Source organism: Cannabis sativa, chromosome 3, assembly GCF_029168945.1.
Source record: "Cannabis sativa cultivar Pink pepper isolate KNU-18-1 chromosome 3, ASM2916894v1, whole genome shotgun sequence".
NCBI lineage: Eukaryota > Viridiplantae > Streptophyta > Magnoliopsida > Rosales > Cannabaceae > Cannabis > Cannabis sativa.
The window spans coordinates 28,657,497-28,674,852 of record NC_083603.1 but is presented as its reverse complement, the minus strand read 5'-3'; the positions used below and the strand labels follow the sequence as shown (position 1 = coordinate 28,674,852).

Genomic DNA, 17,356 nt, shown 5'->3' with positions numbered 1-17,356 from the left:
AGTTTCCAGAAGTTTGGGTGGATTCAAATATACTACACTTCATGTGAAGATCAAGACATCAGATTGACCTATTTGCACACTTTGTTTTATATTAGTGCAAGTGGGAGTTTGTTGGGTTTTATGCCCTAAATAAAACTCTTTACAATCTGATTAGTAATCAATATAAGAAATTTGAAGTGATTTATGTTTGCATGAATTTTACATGCTAATGGTTTAATATGTTTATTACATTTACACACAAAATCAGTTAAATCCAGATCATATGTTTATTCACAATTACAGTATCGTCAACACAGTGGAATGTGATTGTGATCATATGAATAAAAATACTAAGTCCCTGTTTCATCAGTGTTTTGGATTTACACTAATGTGACAATCAGCGATGATGTGTACTTACACTTGGAGTAAGTGTTATGTTCTTTCCAGGACATTAGAAAAGTATACTAGTTTTGAATGTATGGAGTGTACATTGGACTGGACCGATATTGCAACTTAGTTAAGATATTACAAACTTACCGTTATATCTTTCCAAGTCAATATCAGTAGTTGATCTTAAGATTAAAAGAATCTAAATTCTGATATGCTTAGGCTCAACTCAGGAGTACTATTTATATTCTTTGATTTATTAGTTAAGCCTACTTTTGGGTTAGGGTGATACGTATATTTTGGGAACATGATAGTATGATCGAGTGGGAGTGCTGAACATAAATATGGAATCTATAGCTTCTACTGGTGTATAGAAGTCAAGTGATGATTCCCTTCGAGCTTAGCAAATAGAAATAAATGGATGAGCTCTTGTTTAAGTGACTAATCCTTAGATCACTAAACACCATTTACAGGTAGCTAAGTGTTTTAAGGGGCAAAATACATTGAGGGGTGAGAGCGGTAAAATTATCCCATCTTGATGTAGATCATCTATATAGAGGATCTTTGATCACAATAAGATTATAACAATGGTTAAATGAGATAGCATATCTATATCGTGGAACATATAATATGCTCTATATAAGTCTGAAAGTGCAATTCTAAGTTCTAAGAGTGGATTCAACGAAGAATTAATAAGTAGGAATTTACTTAGTAAATTCGGTTCACTTATTCGAAGCTCAGCATATAGATCCATGGTCCCCATTCTAGTTGAGAACATACTGCTCGTAAGACTCAATAATTGATTTGTGATTAATCAATTATAATTCTAAAGTTAGACTATGTCTAATTTGTGAATTTTCACTAAGTAAGGGCGAAATTGTAAAGAAAAGAGATTCTAGGTTTATTTATTTATTAATGGACTCTATATGTCTAGTTAATAATTAAATTAAATGACAATATTATTTAATAATCTATTTTAGTTATTAAATAATTAGTTTTGACATTTAAAAGGTTAGAATTTGAAAATTGGCGTTTTTGAGAAAATAGAAATAAAATTTGTTAAAACTGCAAAATCAAGTGGGGCCCATTCTATACACCTTGGCCGGCCACTTTATGTGGAATTTCAAATTGATATTTTCATTATTTTAATGCCAAATAATTCCTAACCTAAACCTAGTAGTTGCCTATAAATAGAAAGTGATTGCACAGTCAAAATATACTACTTTTCAGAAAATCAATTTTTCAAAAAAACTGAGCCTTCCCTATTCTCTTCTATTTGCCGAAATCATTCCCTCTCTTTTCTTCTTCTATATTTCGAACCCTAGTGATAGAGTAAGTGCCCACACACAGCAAGTGGTAACTCAATCATAGATTGGAAGACTGTGAAGGATCAAACTCAAAGAGAAGGACATTCGGGCTCAGATCTTGATAATACTCTGCGACAAAAAGGATACAAGGGTTAGAGATCTGAGTGGAAGGAGACATTAATTTCGCTGCATCAATGTAAGGTTTTCTTAACTTTATATAGGTTTATTTTATCGTTTTAGAAAGTTCATATTTAGGGTGTTAAACAACATACTTGTGAGTAGATCTAAGATCCTGGTAAAATAAATTCCAACAGTTCCTTGGGTCACTATGACACACCCAACCATTCGTGACATGCAGCCAGTTTTTCATTTTTCTTGCTTTTTTAGTTGCATGTTGGAGTTGACCAGATTTCTTAAAATGGTGGGTGTCCCAGTAACTCTATGGTCATGCTAAAAACGCAAGCCCCTTGGGTCACTGGGAAACTCCCAGGCATTTTTCGAGACATATGGTTAGTTTCACATGTGCGACTTACACCTTACAGGATTAACTAAATTCTCGAAATGGTTGGTGTGTTTGAATACCTTAATACTCATGTAGCAACATGATCATTAGGCTATTGAGATACACCCAACCATTTCTTGAGATGTTTGGTTAATCCTTCATATTTTCTAAATTTCTTTTATGCGGGTGAGGTCACTGGTGTTACTCTTGCACTTTCACTACACTAAAAAGATCTTCTATCTTTCAGATGAGCAACATGTCGGATAGCCAAATGCTTGCCTCTTGAGGCGTGGTCTTCGCTGATGAACTGGATAAGAGCGAAAAATTTCATACTACCTCGATTTATGAGGAGGAGGTTCCTGTCGACAGGGATGTGCGGCTAGGTTCACTGTCTACTGATGAGATATATAGGATGGTTTAGGAACTTGTTGAACCAAGGAGGATTGAGATTCGCGGCAGTGAGTCTACAGTGTCTGCCCAAGAGTATCTTAGTCACTGGAGGCATGCCCCGGACATTGAAGTCAAAGAAATGGGAGAGGACTTCGAGCTGAGAAATGATATGGCCAAGATATTCTACTTGCTTCTGCCCGAAAGAGCACTTTTTCCTATTAGCATAGAGCTGGTGCTTACGTAGGAGAGCAAAAACTTAAGAAAAATGTTGCGGATGGAGTTCTAGTGTCTTGTTGTACACTAAAATGTCATAAAAAATAAGCACACAATCACGTAAATGGGGGCAGAACACATTATTCATGAGTGACTGAAAGGTAAAGGAGCATTTGTGAGACCGAAAGGCATAACCAAAAGTTCATAGTGGTCATCATGTGTTTAAAATGTCGTCTTATGCACATCTTCCTTTCTTACTCGTATCTGATTGTAACCTGATTTCAAATCCAATTTAGAAAAGATGAGAGCACCATGTAGTTCATCTAACAGCTCATCTATAACAGGGATTAGATACTTATTTGGTATGGTCACTCGATTTAAGGCACGGTAGTCGACGTAAAAATGCCAAGAGCCATCCTTCTTCTTGACAAGAAGAATTGGACTTGAAAAAGGGCTGGTACTAGGTTGTATGAAGCCTACTCTCAAGATGTCAAAGATGAATATTTCTATCTCTATTTTTTGTGAATGAGCATATCTGTATGGACGAACGCTTATGGGGCCAGAGTCAGGCTGGAGTGTAATGGCATCTTCATGCAATCGTGATGGGGGAAGGCTCTTTTGCATATAAAAAACAACTGTGTTTTCCTTGATAATTTCGGCCAAAAATTCTGGTATAGTTGGGTCGAACTGTGTGTCCTCCTTGCTATCAGCACTCAGCTCCAAAATGATACCTTGTTTCTCAGCTTGGAGAGTCTTAATCATAGTTTTTAAGGAGATCAAAGATCGATCAAGAGATGGTTCCCCTTTAATAGTGACAATCCTTTTTCCCAGTTGGAACTCCATGGTTTGCAACTTCGAATTGGTTTTGGTGGTGCCAAGTGTGGTGAAACACTGTAATCCTAAGATAACATCAGCGCTGCGCAGTTTTAAGGGTAAGAAATTGTCCCAAACTTCCACACCTTGGAAATGAATATTTAAGTTTTTACAAACCCCTTCACATTTCAGCGAGTCATCGTTGCCCATTGTAACCACATACTCCTTTGTTTTTGTGACTGGAATGGCCATTGTTGCCACTAATAATTTGGAAATAAAGTTACTGGTAGCCCTTGAATCGATCAAAATGACGATTGTTGTTGAACTAAGGTGTCCTTTGAGTTGCATGGTGGAATTATTAGATAACCCAACAACTGATTGGAAAGAAACTAACATATTGTGTTGCAATTTTGTTGATTCTAATTCCACTTTTTCTTTGTTGTCTTCCTCTGATTCATGGTCTGAGATGATGTTGTCTATGTTCTTCGGAATCATAATAACTTGTAATTATGGTTTTTTGCATCGGTTGCCTGGAGACCATTTGTCGTCACAACGAAAACACAATCCCTTTTGGCATTTGTGCTTCATTTCAGAATTAGTAAGCCTTCAAAATTTTCAGTGGTAGAATTTTCCAAATGAGTCTGAGCTAATGTTTTCTCTACCCTTGTGGGTGACTCCAGTACTAGCATGCAATGGGAAGATGAGTATCGTTGTCTTGAGGCTTTGTTGTTGTCCTCTATGTCTTAAATGATGTCCATGGTGTCATCCACATTTTGTGGTCTCTGAATTCACAATTCAGCTCGTAAAGATGGCAACAAACCATTCAAGAAAGTGCTCAATTGTATGGTTGGATCAACTGTATTCAAAGGTGCCAATAACCTTATAAATTTCTTCTTATTATCTGACACAGAACCCTCTTATTTAACAGTTAAAAACTGATCGTACGACGACCCTTCTTCCCTGTCTCAAAAATGGCGGAGCAACAATTTCTTCAACTCCTCCAAACTGTAGATGTCACGCTTGTTGCTCTCATATTGATACCAAAGCAAAGTGTCTCCAGAAAAGGAAATGAAAGTTGCCTCAATCTTCTCTTCTTCATCATAATCAATAATAAATAAAAAAAAACCTTTCTGCTTGCATTATCCACCCATCGGGGTTATCACCATCAAACGTTGGCATCTTCAACTTAAGGCGATTCTCATGACGAAAATGAGTCTTGTTCTCCTCAGTCAAAGGATCCCCCATCTGAATGTTGAGTTCCCTTGAATCCTACTATGGGAGATGTGCCATTAGACCTCTCTCTAAAGCCTAGTTGTGTTCCACTCTGCTAGGGCTCAAATGGTGCTGCCAAATTATTGTTTTGTTCATGTAAAATGTTGGCATTTTTAGTTCTCTTAATCGCTTCTCGTGTCTGGAACGAGTTCCTGATTCTCCTCTTTCAAAAGTTCTATCGTTGAAAATCTGATTTTAATGAAATTCCCATGTAGGTGGCACTTTTGCAGCTCCATGGTTTTGTTCTGACTAAATGTTATTGGTTCTTCCCATAATAGATGCTCCCGGGATCCTTTTCCTCTCAATATCTTTTGAGTTGGAAGTATTTACCACTTCTTCTCTTGGTTCATGAACGATTCTTGACTGTTCTAAGGAAATTTACATCACTCCATCCACTTTTCTTGGACGTTGTACAGTTATTTCAGCCATTATTGATAGTACTAACCCAGTAAAAAATGTACCTAACTGAACTTCTGGTGCTATGCTGTCAAATGGAGCTAAGAGCCGGATAGCATTTTTATTATTTTTAGCCATGAAACTCTCTTGCTTGACTGCCAGAAATTGGTCAATGTTAGAATATTAGTTGTATATTAGGTGTTAAAGAATTAGGGTAACTTGTATTTAGTAGGTTCCTATTTTTTAGTCTCCTAGTTTTGTATATAAATATGTACTATTCTATGAAATAGATACACAATTCGATTCATTATTTTCTACATGGTATCAGAGCAATACTTATAATTGTGATTCGAAATTAGGGCTCATAAAAAAAAGATTAAGGTTTGAGTTTAGGGTTTCTCTTTTTTCGGAAACCCTAGTTAGAGTGCGAGTTCTTTCTCACCTCCCACATAGACAGATTGCCCAGCCGCTGATCTGCAAAACCCCAAAGCCCGGTAGCCAGAATCACCGCGTGTGGGCCCCACACGCCGCCCATCTCCACCGCCCCGACTCCCACGCGTCGGCTCGTGGGGGCGCGTTGCACTGTTCCAGGCCACCAGTTTTCTTCTTGTTGTTCTCCTCGACCTCCCCTGCGGTTTCGCTGTCCATTTCAGTTAAAAATGTGTTATATGCTTCGCTAATTTGTGCATGTGAAGTTTGGTGGAACGAACATATTTGTAATGGCTTCTGGTAGACCAGTTCTTGTTTCTACAGATGAATATGCCAAATTCTTACAGTGTCAAGAGTCTCTTAAGTATTCATCTTCTTCTATCACTACTATTGCTGATTCAGGTAAACAAAATTCGTGTCTCCTTTCCTCGTCTTCCAAATGGATCATTGATTTGGGTGCTACAGACCATATGACAGGTAATTCAAGCTTCTTTTCTAATCTTCAACCCCACGCTTCCACTTCTACTGTTACGTTAGCCGATGGGTCACCATCTCGTGTTCTTGGGTCTGGTAAAATTACTCCTACTCCAATGCTTCCTTTGTCGTTCGTCTTACATTTACCTAATCTTTTTTTTTTAATTTGATCTCTATTAGTCAACTTACTCGTGATCTTAACTGTTGTATTTCTTTTTATTCTGATCATTGCGTATTTCAGGATCTTATGACGAAGAAAATTATTGGTAAAGGACACGAATCTGGAGGAGTCTACATTCTTGATACACCAATACCTAAATCAGTTGCTTGTTCTGTTGGGTTTTATGCCCTAAATAAAACTTATTTCAATATAATCAAATATACTTATTAATATAGATCAGAAATAACATTTAATGTTCCATGGTTCACATGATTATATGTACATAATGTATAAATTCATCTGAAACCCTTTTCACATACTTGATCTTGTTTATTGTGCTGTCAACACACTATAAAGTAAACATGACTATGAGAATAAAGTTTCCTAGATTTATCAGACACAGGGTTTTACTGATATGATAATCTACAACAGAGTTTACTTGCATTTGGAGAAATGCTATGTTCTTTCCACAGCATTGGTTAAAGTAAAGCTCAGGTTGGATGCATGGAGTATGCATCGGAAGGGACCGATATTGAACTTTGACTTAGATTTATTAAACTTACCGTAATATCTATTCAAGTCAATATCGCCTAGTTGATCCTAGATCAAATGATCTTAATCCTGTTATGATTAGGCTCAATCTCAAGAGGCTATTCGTGTTCTTTGATTTGTTAGTTAAGCCTACTTTTGGGTTAGGGTGATACGTACATTTTGGGAACACGGTAGTGCAATTGAGTGGGAGCGCTAACATAAACATGGAATCTATAGCTTCTATCTGGCGAATAGTAAGTAAAGGATGATCTCCTTCGAGCTTGACCAAACGAAAATAAATGGTGGAGATCTCATTTCACATAAGCTGAAATATCATTTATACGGGGTTAAGTGTTTTAAGGATTAAATACATTGTAGGGTGTAACGGTAATCTAATCCCTTTATAGTGTAGATCATTCATATAGAGGATCATTGATCAAATTAGGATTATAACAATGGATAACTAATGATGTGTCTATATGGTGGAACATATAGAGCACTCTATATACTGAGAGTGCAATTCTAAGTTCTATGCGTGGATTCAACAAAAAATTAATAAGTCAGTGAATTTAGGTTATAAATTCTTGATCTGCTTATTGGAAGCTCGGTTATATAGACCCATGGTCCCCCCACTAGTTGAGATAATATTGCTTGTAAGACTCATATAATTGTTTTTGATTAATCAATTATAATTATCAAATTAGACTATGTCTATTTGTGAAATTTGTCACTAAGTAAGGGTGAAATTGTAAAGAAAGAGTTTTAGGGGCATATTTGTTAATTATGATACTTTGTATGGTTCAATTAATAAATATGATAAATGACAAAATTATTTAATAATTATTTATTGTTATTAAATAGTTAGAATTGGCATTTAAATGGTTGAATTAGAAAATTGGCGTTTTTGAGAAAATCAGATGCAGAAAAGATAAAACTGCAAAACTGCAAAAAGTGAGGCTCAAATCCACATATATAGGGCCGGCCACTTTTGTAGGGTTTTCCCTCTGATATTTTCATTATTTTAATGCCAAATAATTCAAACCTAACCCTAGTGGAATGCTATAAATAGATAGTGAAGGCTTCAGGAAAATTACACTTTTCTTTTGACTTTTCATTCAGAAAAAACTGAGCCTCTCTCTCTCCCTATCTTTGGCCGACCACTCCCTCTTTCTCTTCCTCCTTGAGATTTCGAAATACTTAGTGTTAGAGTAGTGCCCACACACAGCAAGTGATACCTCAATCATAGTGAGGAAGATCGTGAAGAAAGACTTTCAGCAAGAAGGAGTTTCATCACTAAAGAATCAGAGAAAGAGATCCAAGTTCAGATATTGATAATGCTCTGCTACAGAAAGGAATCAAGGGCTAGATATCTGAACGGAAGGAGTCATATTATTCCGCTGCACCCAATGTAAGGTTTACTAAACTTTATATGTGCTTATTTCATCGTTTTAGAAAGTTCATATTTAGGGTGTTAATCAACATACTTGTGAGTAGATCTAAGATCCTGGTAAAATAATTTCCAACATGTTCTGGTGTACAATCCCCCTTCGAGGCACATTGTAGGTTGGGCCACCCATCTCTTCCTCTGCTTAAAAAGCTTTGTCCACAATATAGTAAGTTGTCTTCGTTAGATTGTGAATCATGTCAATTTGCTAAACATCATCGCCTTAGTTCAAGTCCTAGAATCCATAAACGTGCTAGTGTTCATTTTGAATTAGTCCATTCTGATGTTTGGGGTCCTTCTCCCATCTTGTCTAAACCTGGTTTTCGTTATTTTGTTACTTTTGTTGATGATTATTCTCATGTCACTTGGTTGTTTTTAATGAAGAATCGTTCTGAATTGTTCTCTATTTTTTGTGCCTTTTGTGTTGAAATTCAAAATCAGTTTAATGTGTCTATTCGTACTTTGAGAAGTGATAATGCAAAAGAGTACACATCTGGTGTATTTCAATCTTATATGGCTCAAAATGGCATGCTTCATGAAACTTCTTGTGTTGATACTCCATCTCAAAATGGTGTAGCCGAACGAAAAAATAGACATCTCCTTGAGACAGCTAGAGCTCTCTTATTTCAAATGAATGTTCCTAAACCATTTTGGGTTGATGCCGTTTCTACTGCATGTTTTTTGATTAATCCCATGCCATCTTCTGTTCTTCATGGTGAAATCCCTTACAAAATTCTTTTTCCTAATAAGCAATTATTTCCTATTGAGCCAAGAATTTTCGGTAGCACTTGCTTTTTTCGTGATGTTCGTCCACAAGTGACTAAATTAGATCACATGTCATTGAAATGTGTATTTCTTGGTTATTCTCGTCTTCAGAAAGGGTATAGGTGTTATTGTCCCGATCTTAACAAATATCTTGTTTCGATCGATGTTACTTTTGTAGAAAGTACACCTTATTTTTCGTCTTCGCCCGCTCCTACTTGTCAGGGGGAGGATGATGATTTGTTGGTATATTCTGTCACATCCTCTACACCTGATCAATGTTCTGACAAGTCTCTTGTTCCTTCACCTGCCTCGGTCATAGCTCCCACAATGCCTACACCTCCACCACCTCTACCACCTCCACCACTTCCTAGGCCTCCTATAGTGTACACCAGGCGTGCTCCTCCTCCACCTCCCATTTCATGTCTTGTACCTGCCTCTTCGTCATCAGATCCGAAAATCAAAGATGATCTTCCCATTGCACCACATAAAGGTAAACGCCAATGTACTTTTCCTATTTCTTCTTTTGTTTCTTATAATCATCTCTCCTCTTCGTCTTGCTCTTTTATTGCTTCTCTTGATTCTATCACTATTCCTAAAAATGTTCGTGAAGCAATGTCTCATCCTGGTTGGCTTGCTGCAATGATAGAAGAGATGAATGCTTTAGTTGCAAATGGTACTTGGGTCTTGGTTAACTTACCTTCAGGAAAACAGGCCATAGGGTGCAAATGGGTGTTTACGGTTAAATTCAATCAAGATTGAATAATTGCTCGCTTAAAGGCCCATTTTGTTGCCAAGGGTTATGCTCAAACTTATGGAGTGGACTATTGTGATACTTTTTCTCCTATTGCTAAACTCACATCTGTTCGACAGTTCATTTCCATGGCAGCTACTCATCATTGGCCTTTGCATCAGCTTGATATTAAAAATGATTTTCTTCATGGAGATCTTGAGGAAGAAGTATATATGGAGCAACCTCCTGGGTTTGTTGCTCAGGGGGAGTTAGGGCGAGTTTGTCATCTTCGCAAATCTTTATATGGATTGAAACAAAGCCCTCGTGCTTGGTTTGGTAAATTTAGTCAGGCTGTTGAGAAATTTAGTTTGTTGAAAAGTAAGTCAGATCATTCTGTGTTTTATAAAAGATCAACTGCTGGTATCATTTTTTTAGTGGTGTATGTTGATGACATCGTTATTACTGGAAATGATATTGAAGGCATCTCATTCCTTAAGTCTTTCATTCACACCCAGTTTAACACGAAAGATTTAGGGGAGCTCAAGTATTTCTTGGGTATTGAAGTTACTCAGAGTAAACAAGGTATTTTTCCGTCTCAAAGAAAGTATGTACTTGATTTGTTAACTGAGACAGGAAAATTGGGAGCAAAACCTTGTAATGCTCCAATGAATCCAGCTGTGCATCTTACACGTGATGGGAAACCATTTGAAGATCCTGAGAAATATCGCAGGTTAGTTGGAAAGTTGAATTGTCTAACTGTGACTCGTCCAGATATTGCATTCCAGGTTAGTGTCATTAGTCAGTTCATGTCTTCTCCAACAATTGATCATTGGGCAGCATTAGAGCAAATTTTATGTTACTTGAAAGGAGCACCAGGACGAGGTATAGTTTACAACGATCATGGACATACCCAGATTGAGTGTTTTTCTGATGCGTATCAAGTGTGCTCCAAGGTAGATAGACGATCCACTTCAGGATATTGTGTATTTGTTGGGGGCAATCTGGTCTCTTGGAAGAGTAAGAAATAAAATGTTGTATCTAGATCCAGTACTGAATCAGAATATAGAGCTATGGCACAGTCTGTTTGTGAGGTAATATGGATTTATCAGCTTTTGACTGAATTCGGGTTTAAGACTTCTATTCCAGCAAAATTGTGGTGTGATAATCAAGTTGCTCTTCATATTGCCTCAAATCCTGTATTCCACGAGCGAACTAAGCACATTAAGATTGATTGTCATTTTGTTCGTGAGAAAATTCAAAAAGGTCTGATCTCCACAGGATATGTGAAAACTGGAGAACAACTAAGAGATATTTTTACAAAAACTTTGAATGGGGTGCGGGTTGACTATCTTTGTAACAAGCTGGGCATGATTAACATCTATGCTCTAGCTTGAGGGGGAGTGTTAGAATATTAGCTGTATATTAGGTGTTAAAGAATTAGGGTAACTTGTATTTAGTAGTTTCCTATTTTGTTAGTAGTTTCCTATTTTTTATTCTCCTAGCTTTGTATATAAATATGTACTATTCTATGAAATAGATACACAATTCGATTCATTATTTTCTACAGTCATAAAGGGACCCCATTTGTGTGGTTTTGAAATGCTTTAACACCATTTTTTTCATCTCTTCCCAACTTAATATGTCTTGCATTTTAATTTCATATTCATACCACAGTAGATCATCCCCTAAAAATGAAATGATGGCAGCCTCAATCTTCTCGTCATGGTCATATTCATGAAAAGAGAGAAATCTTACTGCTTGTATTATCCATCTGTTTGGATTCTCTCCATCAAAACTCGACATCTTCAACTTCTTGAGCCAATTTTCATGTCGAAATTGTGAGTCTTGCTGGTTCCTGTCAACAAATTCCCTCTTGAAGCTCCGATTCATACAAAATCCTGCCATAAGAGTGATGCCCATGGTCGTTGATTGTTATTCCAGCAACGCAGCGCAGTGTTTGTGTGCCATCGGGCGCGTTGGGCCCTTGCTTTCCTCCTTTTCCTTGTTGCCAACAACTCCATTAACATCTTTTTTGGGTTCTTGGACACTTCTTGATTTTTCTTGAAGCCGTTGTTCAATCTTGGTTATCATCTTCTCTATTGAGTTCTTGATTCGAGAGACTTCAGTTTTCAGAGCTGCGAAATCATCCTCAAACCCAGCAGTAGCGTCACTCTTCTCTACAAGTTTCTTTGGCATCGTGTCCACGTTCACCGCACAAATTTGATATGATATTCTTAGAGAATAAAAATATCTATCCAAATTGATACACAAAATTATAAAATTCCTCAAAGAAACTCTCTTTATTAATGATGAAATAAAAGAATAATCTAGCTTTCGAGATGCTAGTATCTCCAATTACAACCTTTCGAGAGGGCTGCTCTCTCCTAGAGTCTATTCTCTTCTATTACCAACCAACTTTACGCAATGAATCAGCCCCTATTTATATGTATTGGAAAAAATAATTTAATTGCCAGCTAGGATCTAAAAAGAATTAATAAAACACAACCCTCTAAGTGAAAATAGCGAGCTAGATAAAATAATTGCCAACTAGATAACAAAGCAAAACAATTACGACTGGAATAGAAAATAACAACCCTATCTTTCAATGTCTCGTGGCCTCCTAGCGTATACCAACTTGACTGGAGGCTTATCAATATTATATTGAATTGTATTTTATGTAATATTTTTATGTACAACTATGTATAGTATTGACTTTTATAAGCACCTAAATGTATAATATTTTAGTATAAATTAAAATTTAACATAGTATTTTATAAAAATATGATATATAATCTAATTCAATATAATACAATACAATGTAACACGATTTAATACAACGTACCAAACAAGCCCTTAAGAGTAATATGGTCAATTTATTAAATTGGAGTTAAAAGTACCAAATATACAAAATACAAGGAACTAAGCATGTCTTTTGATAAAAACATATGATACAAAATAACTATATTCCCCAAAAAGAAATGAAAACCAAGAGTAATATGATGGTAACACCTTAAATTGTCAAATAGAATTACTCAATACAATTATAAGGAAAATTCAAGAATGATATGTCTTGTCAACTATGAAAAGAGTATATTGTTAGGATCCGCATGGTTATCCAAAGTTTATAACTATGAGACATCATGAAATCTCTATTTTGAACTAAAAACTTGGATAAAGATATGAGTGAAGTACTGCTTCACAAACTAAAACAAACCATACAAATAGATTGAAGTAATCAATAAAATTGAAGAATCTTTTGCTGTTTTACCCTGTTAGCTAAGCAGCCTATCTGGTCACCATCTCTACAATGTGTCAATGTTATACTATCTCAAACTTGTTTCAGGTTCTGTAATAGAAATGTGGTAAGCCATTGGTGGTGGTTATTGATGAAGGTGGAATAAAATGGTGATGGAGGATATTAGAGGAATTATTCGGAAAGTGGGGCTGAGTAGTAGTGGCAGCCAGCGATGGTGGTGAAACACTGGTTGTTGAAGAAGGGAATCCTGATGATGCTGCAGTAGAGAAGAGCGGCACTGGAGGAGGTAATACAGCTGCTCTGCCATTTAGGCCTTGGATTGGCCAAGCTGCCCAGTTGTGTACAAAGGAATTCACATCTACCCCCTTCTCTATTTCTCTTTCCTATAAGAAATGTAATGAAAACGTGAGCTCAGATATGTAAACATATTCACTGTACAGCATGTCTCTATTGTAAGTTAATTACCCTGTTGTTGGCAAAGAAATTGGAATTTATGCCACTCGAAGAGTGGTGATCCTCATATCTTTGGGAGCCATGATATGACAGTGTAGCCCCAACAGTGGCAAAGTTCTCACTCTGTAAAGAAAACCAAAATGAGATTTTACTAAGCAACATGTATAGATTTATGCAGGTTCTGATTTTTAGGGTAATTCTAGGTAATTCTTTAGTACAATTCCTAAAAGAATCTACATTATCTAATTGGTTCAGCATTCAGGAGTTCATTTTAGTTTTTTTTTTTTTTTCATAATCATTTGTTATAGTTATTTAGAATTATTTTTAAATTAAATTTACAAATAATCATAAACAATTATAAAGTATATAACCATAAAAAAAATAATAAAATAAAATTAAGCTATAAACTTCTTACAGATATAAAAACAAATAGAGGTGTTCGGAAATAGTGTCTTGTATTATACATTTTTCGAGATTTTTATAACCTTTGACCATTTTTTACCATATCTGTACAATCGTCCTTATTCATCAAATATTAGATACCACGATCCTGGTCATTCATTGTGATTGTACACTACGATCCTAACTTTTTATGGTGATTTGATTGTACATTTTAGATGAATAATCAAGTTTGTACTCCACCAATAATTATAGCAATTTAATACCAAAGTTTTAGTTAGATTACCTTGTCTCTCTTAAGAACTGGAAAGTCACTGTATCCTTGCTGAAAGTAAGCATCATCGGCTTCAGCATTAGAAGCAGAAAGTGGAGCAATACCCAAGTTCAGGTCAAGATTTTGGTTGCTGCCTGTAAATCCTGAAAGAGCCAAGCATTATTTTATAATACACTGGCAGGAATATTAATTACAAAAGAAAATGAGGTTTTTAAACAAGAAACTATACACACCATCATGGTCAACCTCAGACATCATGATTTCTCCATCATAAGAGTTTGGATCAAAGTTAATGACCGCTTCCCTTCCATTGCATTTAATGGCAGCCTTGTCATATGCCCTGATTTTGGAAACGAAAACAATGGTTTGTTGAGATCAAATGAAACCATGAAAATTAAGGACATATAAAGAGTTCAACTGAATATTGAAAAAGCCTAAAGACCTTGCAGCTTCAATCTCGCTATCAAATAGGCCCAGATAAATATACCTGCATCCAAGGAATTGATATACTTTACCCAATAAAAACAGAATTCCCAGCTATACACATTTTTAAAATAATTTCCTCAAACCTACTACTACTTGTTATTAGCCAAAAATGATTAAAAGGATTTTGTTTTATCTTTTTTTTTTTTCTTACTTTTTGCCCATAAACTGACCCATTCGTGCTTCCCATCGTCCACACTTGTGTAGTGTCACTCCCCTGTATTTGGAGCTTCCTCTAGAGAATCCAGTGCTCTGTCTACGAAGTATATGAACAAATTCCTCCTTGCTAAAGTTACTCATCTGTAGAAGAAGGCTACTCAAAATCAAACAAAACCTCCAAACCCAATAACATAAAATGAATAGAGCAAGAGTACCCACATGCTTGATATCTTCATCATAGTCACTGATGTTGAAGTTTATATCAGCTTCCAATCCACGAAACTTGACAGCCGCTCGATCATAAGCCCTGAAAATCAAAAACCCGTACCCCAAAATCTCCATCATTCAAACTCCATGAAAGGCTCTACTGTTACCACATACACCATTATCATAGGTAAGACTTATCTGTACCTGGCTGCAGCATGAGCTGTGTCAAAACCCCCTAAACATATCACAGAGAATAGAACATTAGATTTAAAATTACATGCAGAAATATATATATATATATATATATATACATATATATAAATCTGGCTGTCAGAAAGAAGAAAAATATAATTCTCTGATCATTTTTGTTTGTTCTTACCCAAGTAAACCTGTTTCCCACAATCCCTGCAAAAATTTCAAAATGACTCAGAGAAAGTAACACAAAAATAAAAGAGAATTGTTTCAATGCATATGAAGCTATAATCACAAACCAAATATGAGATTCCCATCTTCCCGTTCTTCGATAAAACGTGACCCCACGATACTGGGAGCTTCGAGACCTTGGTCCCCTACGACTCTTCTTCACCTGCTTATTCTGTTGTTGGGGCGCGCTTCCCTGCTCCGCTGGACCACCGTAAGTCCCTTCTGAGCAAGACAAACCTAACCATTGCCTCCTCGGTACGGACGACCTATTATTGTTGTTGATACTATTAGCCACCGGAAAAAGCTCGATAGTCTGAGCGAAACAGCTCCGATGAACATCGTGATCATTCGTAGTAGAGACGTAAACTTCGTCGTTCCTGTGGTTGTTAAGGATATCGAAGCTGTAACCAAACAAAGAAGCAGTTGCGTTGAGGTTGGAAGAAGAGTCGTCATCGGCGGTAGTGAGGTTGGAAGAGGAGTTGAAGCTTCCGGAGCTCTCAAGAAGCTTATTGTCGACGGAATCGGAAGCAGCCGAATCGGGAGAGAGTAGGACGTTGAGATTAAGATCAAGCATTATAATTATGGATATAGTATAGTAGAAGAAGGTGGTGGTGAGAGAGAGATCATGGGAGAATGGGATCAAGTACTATTACTACTGGGTCGTCTGCCATTGTTGAATAAGAAAGAAGGAAAATATGAAGATCGGGTTCAGAAGTACTGAATCAATGAGTGAATGAGTGAGACAGTGAGTGAGTGAGTCAGTCGGGTTTAGAAGAGACTGTACGGACAAGGCCTGGTCAGATAGCTTATTAAAAATTGTAAAGGGGAATCTTAATTATATATATAAATATATTTAATTTTTTATATTATACAAAGAAATGGAAAATTATTCATGCACAAACAAATAAATTAGATTATTTATAGAGACCAGAGAGGATAGATATGGCTAGTGTCGGTGGCCTTGAGTAAACTTGAAAGAAGAATGTGTACATACTACATGCGAAGTTTGGTTTAAGCATGCTTAATACATTACTTAATTAGAAATACAATTAAGATACTCTCTTAAAATTAGTCTCTCTCCTAATGTATAAAATGAATTTAAGTGTCACAACTCATATAACTATATTTATATTAGGGTAAATTGCGGTAAAATCCCAAAATTTTTATTTTGCTTTCGCTTAGCCCCAAAACCTAAATTTATGTGGTATAACCCCCAAAACCGTTGTACTGTTAGCAAAAATACACCTCCGTCCCCCTGACCCCGTTATTTTCTTACGTGGCTCAATCCATCCAATGCCAGGTAGACTCATGCTTGCTATGTCATTAATTAGTTAATGACGTGGAAAATAAAATAAAGGTCATGAGTTTTTTTTTTTTTTTTTTTTTTTTTTGTAACTAATGGCTAATTAAAAGGGGAAAATAAAAGAAAAAAAGCACACATTAAAATTAAAAGACGCATTAAATTCTCTAAATCACACATTAAATTTAAATACAAACGGTATTAGAACGATACAAAATGAAAACCAAACTATAATTGTAAATCTAAACATAAAAAGAGATAGAGAAGTGCTTGAGAAATCGAAGGAAACCCAGAAAAAGTATACAAATTTTTACCATTTTTCGTGAGAACTTGAAGTAAGCCGAGAAAAACAAAACCGTTAAAGTGATAGAGAAAGCACAAAGGGGGAAACGCGAAACCCAGCCAACCTAAGAATAGATTCATCATCCTCATGTGAATACAAAGAAAACCCAAAAAATTCGTGGAAGGAGAAGGTTTTTGAAATGGCGCATCGTCATCGAGGTGAAAAAGACCGACTACAGTAAGTCCCAAATCAATATTTTAGGGTTTTTTATTTTTTTTGAGTTTTCAAAAAATTTTGGTGTTGCTTGGGTAAATCTAAGTAGAATGA

General features: G+C 36.2%; 1 protein-coding gene across 5 annotated transcripts; it reads right to left on the bottom strand.

Annotated features, from left to right (window-relative positions):
- Nucleotides 1-12,786: 12,786 nt before the first annotated feature.
- On the bottom strand, nt 12,787-16,544 carry LOC115708759 (APETALA2-like protein 3). Of its 5 annotated transcripts, none has more exons than XM_030636763.2 (10): nt 15,515-16,544; nt 15,403-15,428; nt 15,228-15,258; nt 15,036-15,123; nt 14,812-14,957; nt 14,617-14,661; nt 14,408-14,514; nt 14,187-14,317; nt 13,514-13,624; nt 12,787-13,431 (listed from the first exon to the last, which is right to left on the bottom strand). In XM_030636763.2, the coding sequence occupies exons 1-10, from the start codon at nt 16,018-16,020 to the stop codon at nt 13,132-13,134; spliced, it is 1,491 nt and encodes a 496-aa protein (XP_030492623.2). In that variant the 5' UTR covers nt 16,021-16,544; the 3' UTR covers nt 12,787-13,131. The 5 variants fall into 5 exon arrangements, with proteins under 5 accessions (XP_030492623.2, XP_030492624.2, XP_030492627.2 ...); XM_030636764.2 differs by having other exon boundaries at nt 14,187-14,308; nt 15,515-16,377; XM_030636767.2 differs by lacking the exon at nt 14,617-14,661 and having other exon boundaries at nt 14,187-14,308; nt 15,515-16,378.
- Nucleotides 16,545-17,356: the final 812 nt, after the last annotated feature.

Coding starts and splice junctions, on each gene's coding strand:
- LOC115708759 (XM_030636763.2), bottom strand. CDS start 16,020: ATGCTTGATCTTAATCTCAACGTCCTACTCTCTCCCGATTCGGCTGCT. Junction 14,662..14,811: donor GGTCAGTTTATGGGCAAAAA/GTAAGAAAAAAA, acceptor CCTTGGATGCAG/GTATATTTATCTGGGCCTAT. Junction 14,515..14,616: donor AGCGAGATTGAAGCTGCAAG/GTCTTTAGGCTT, acceptor TTCCAAAATCAG/GGCATATGACAAGGCTGCCA.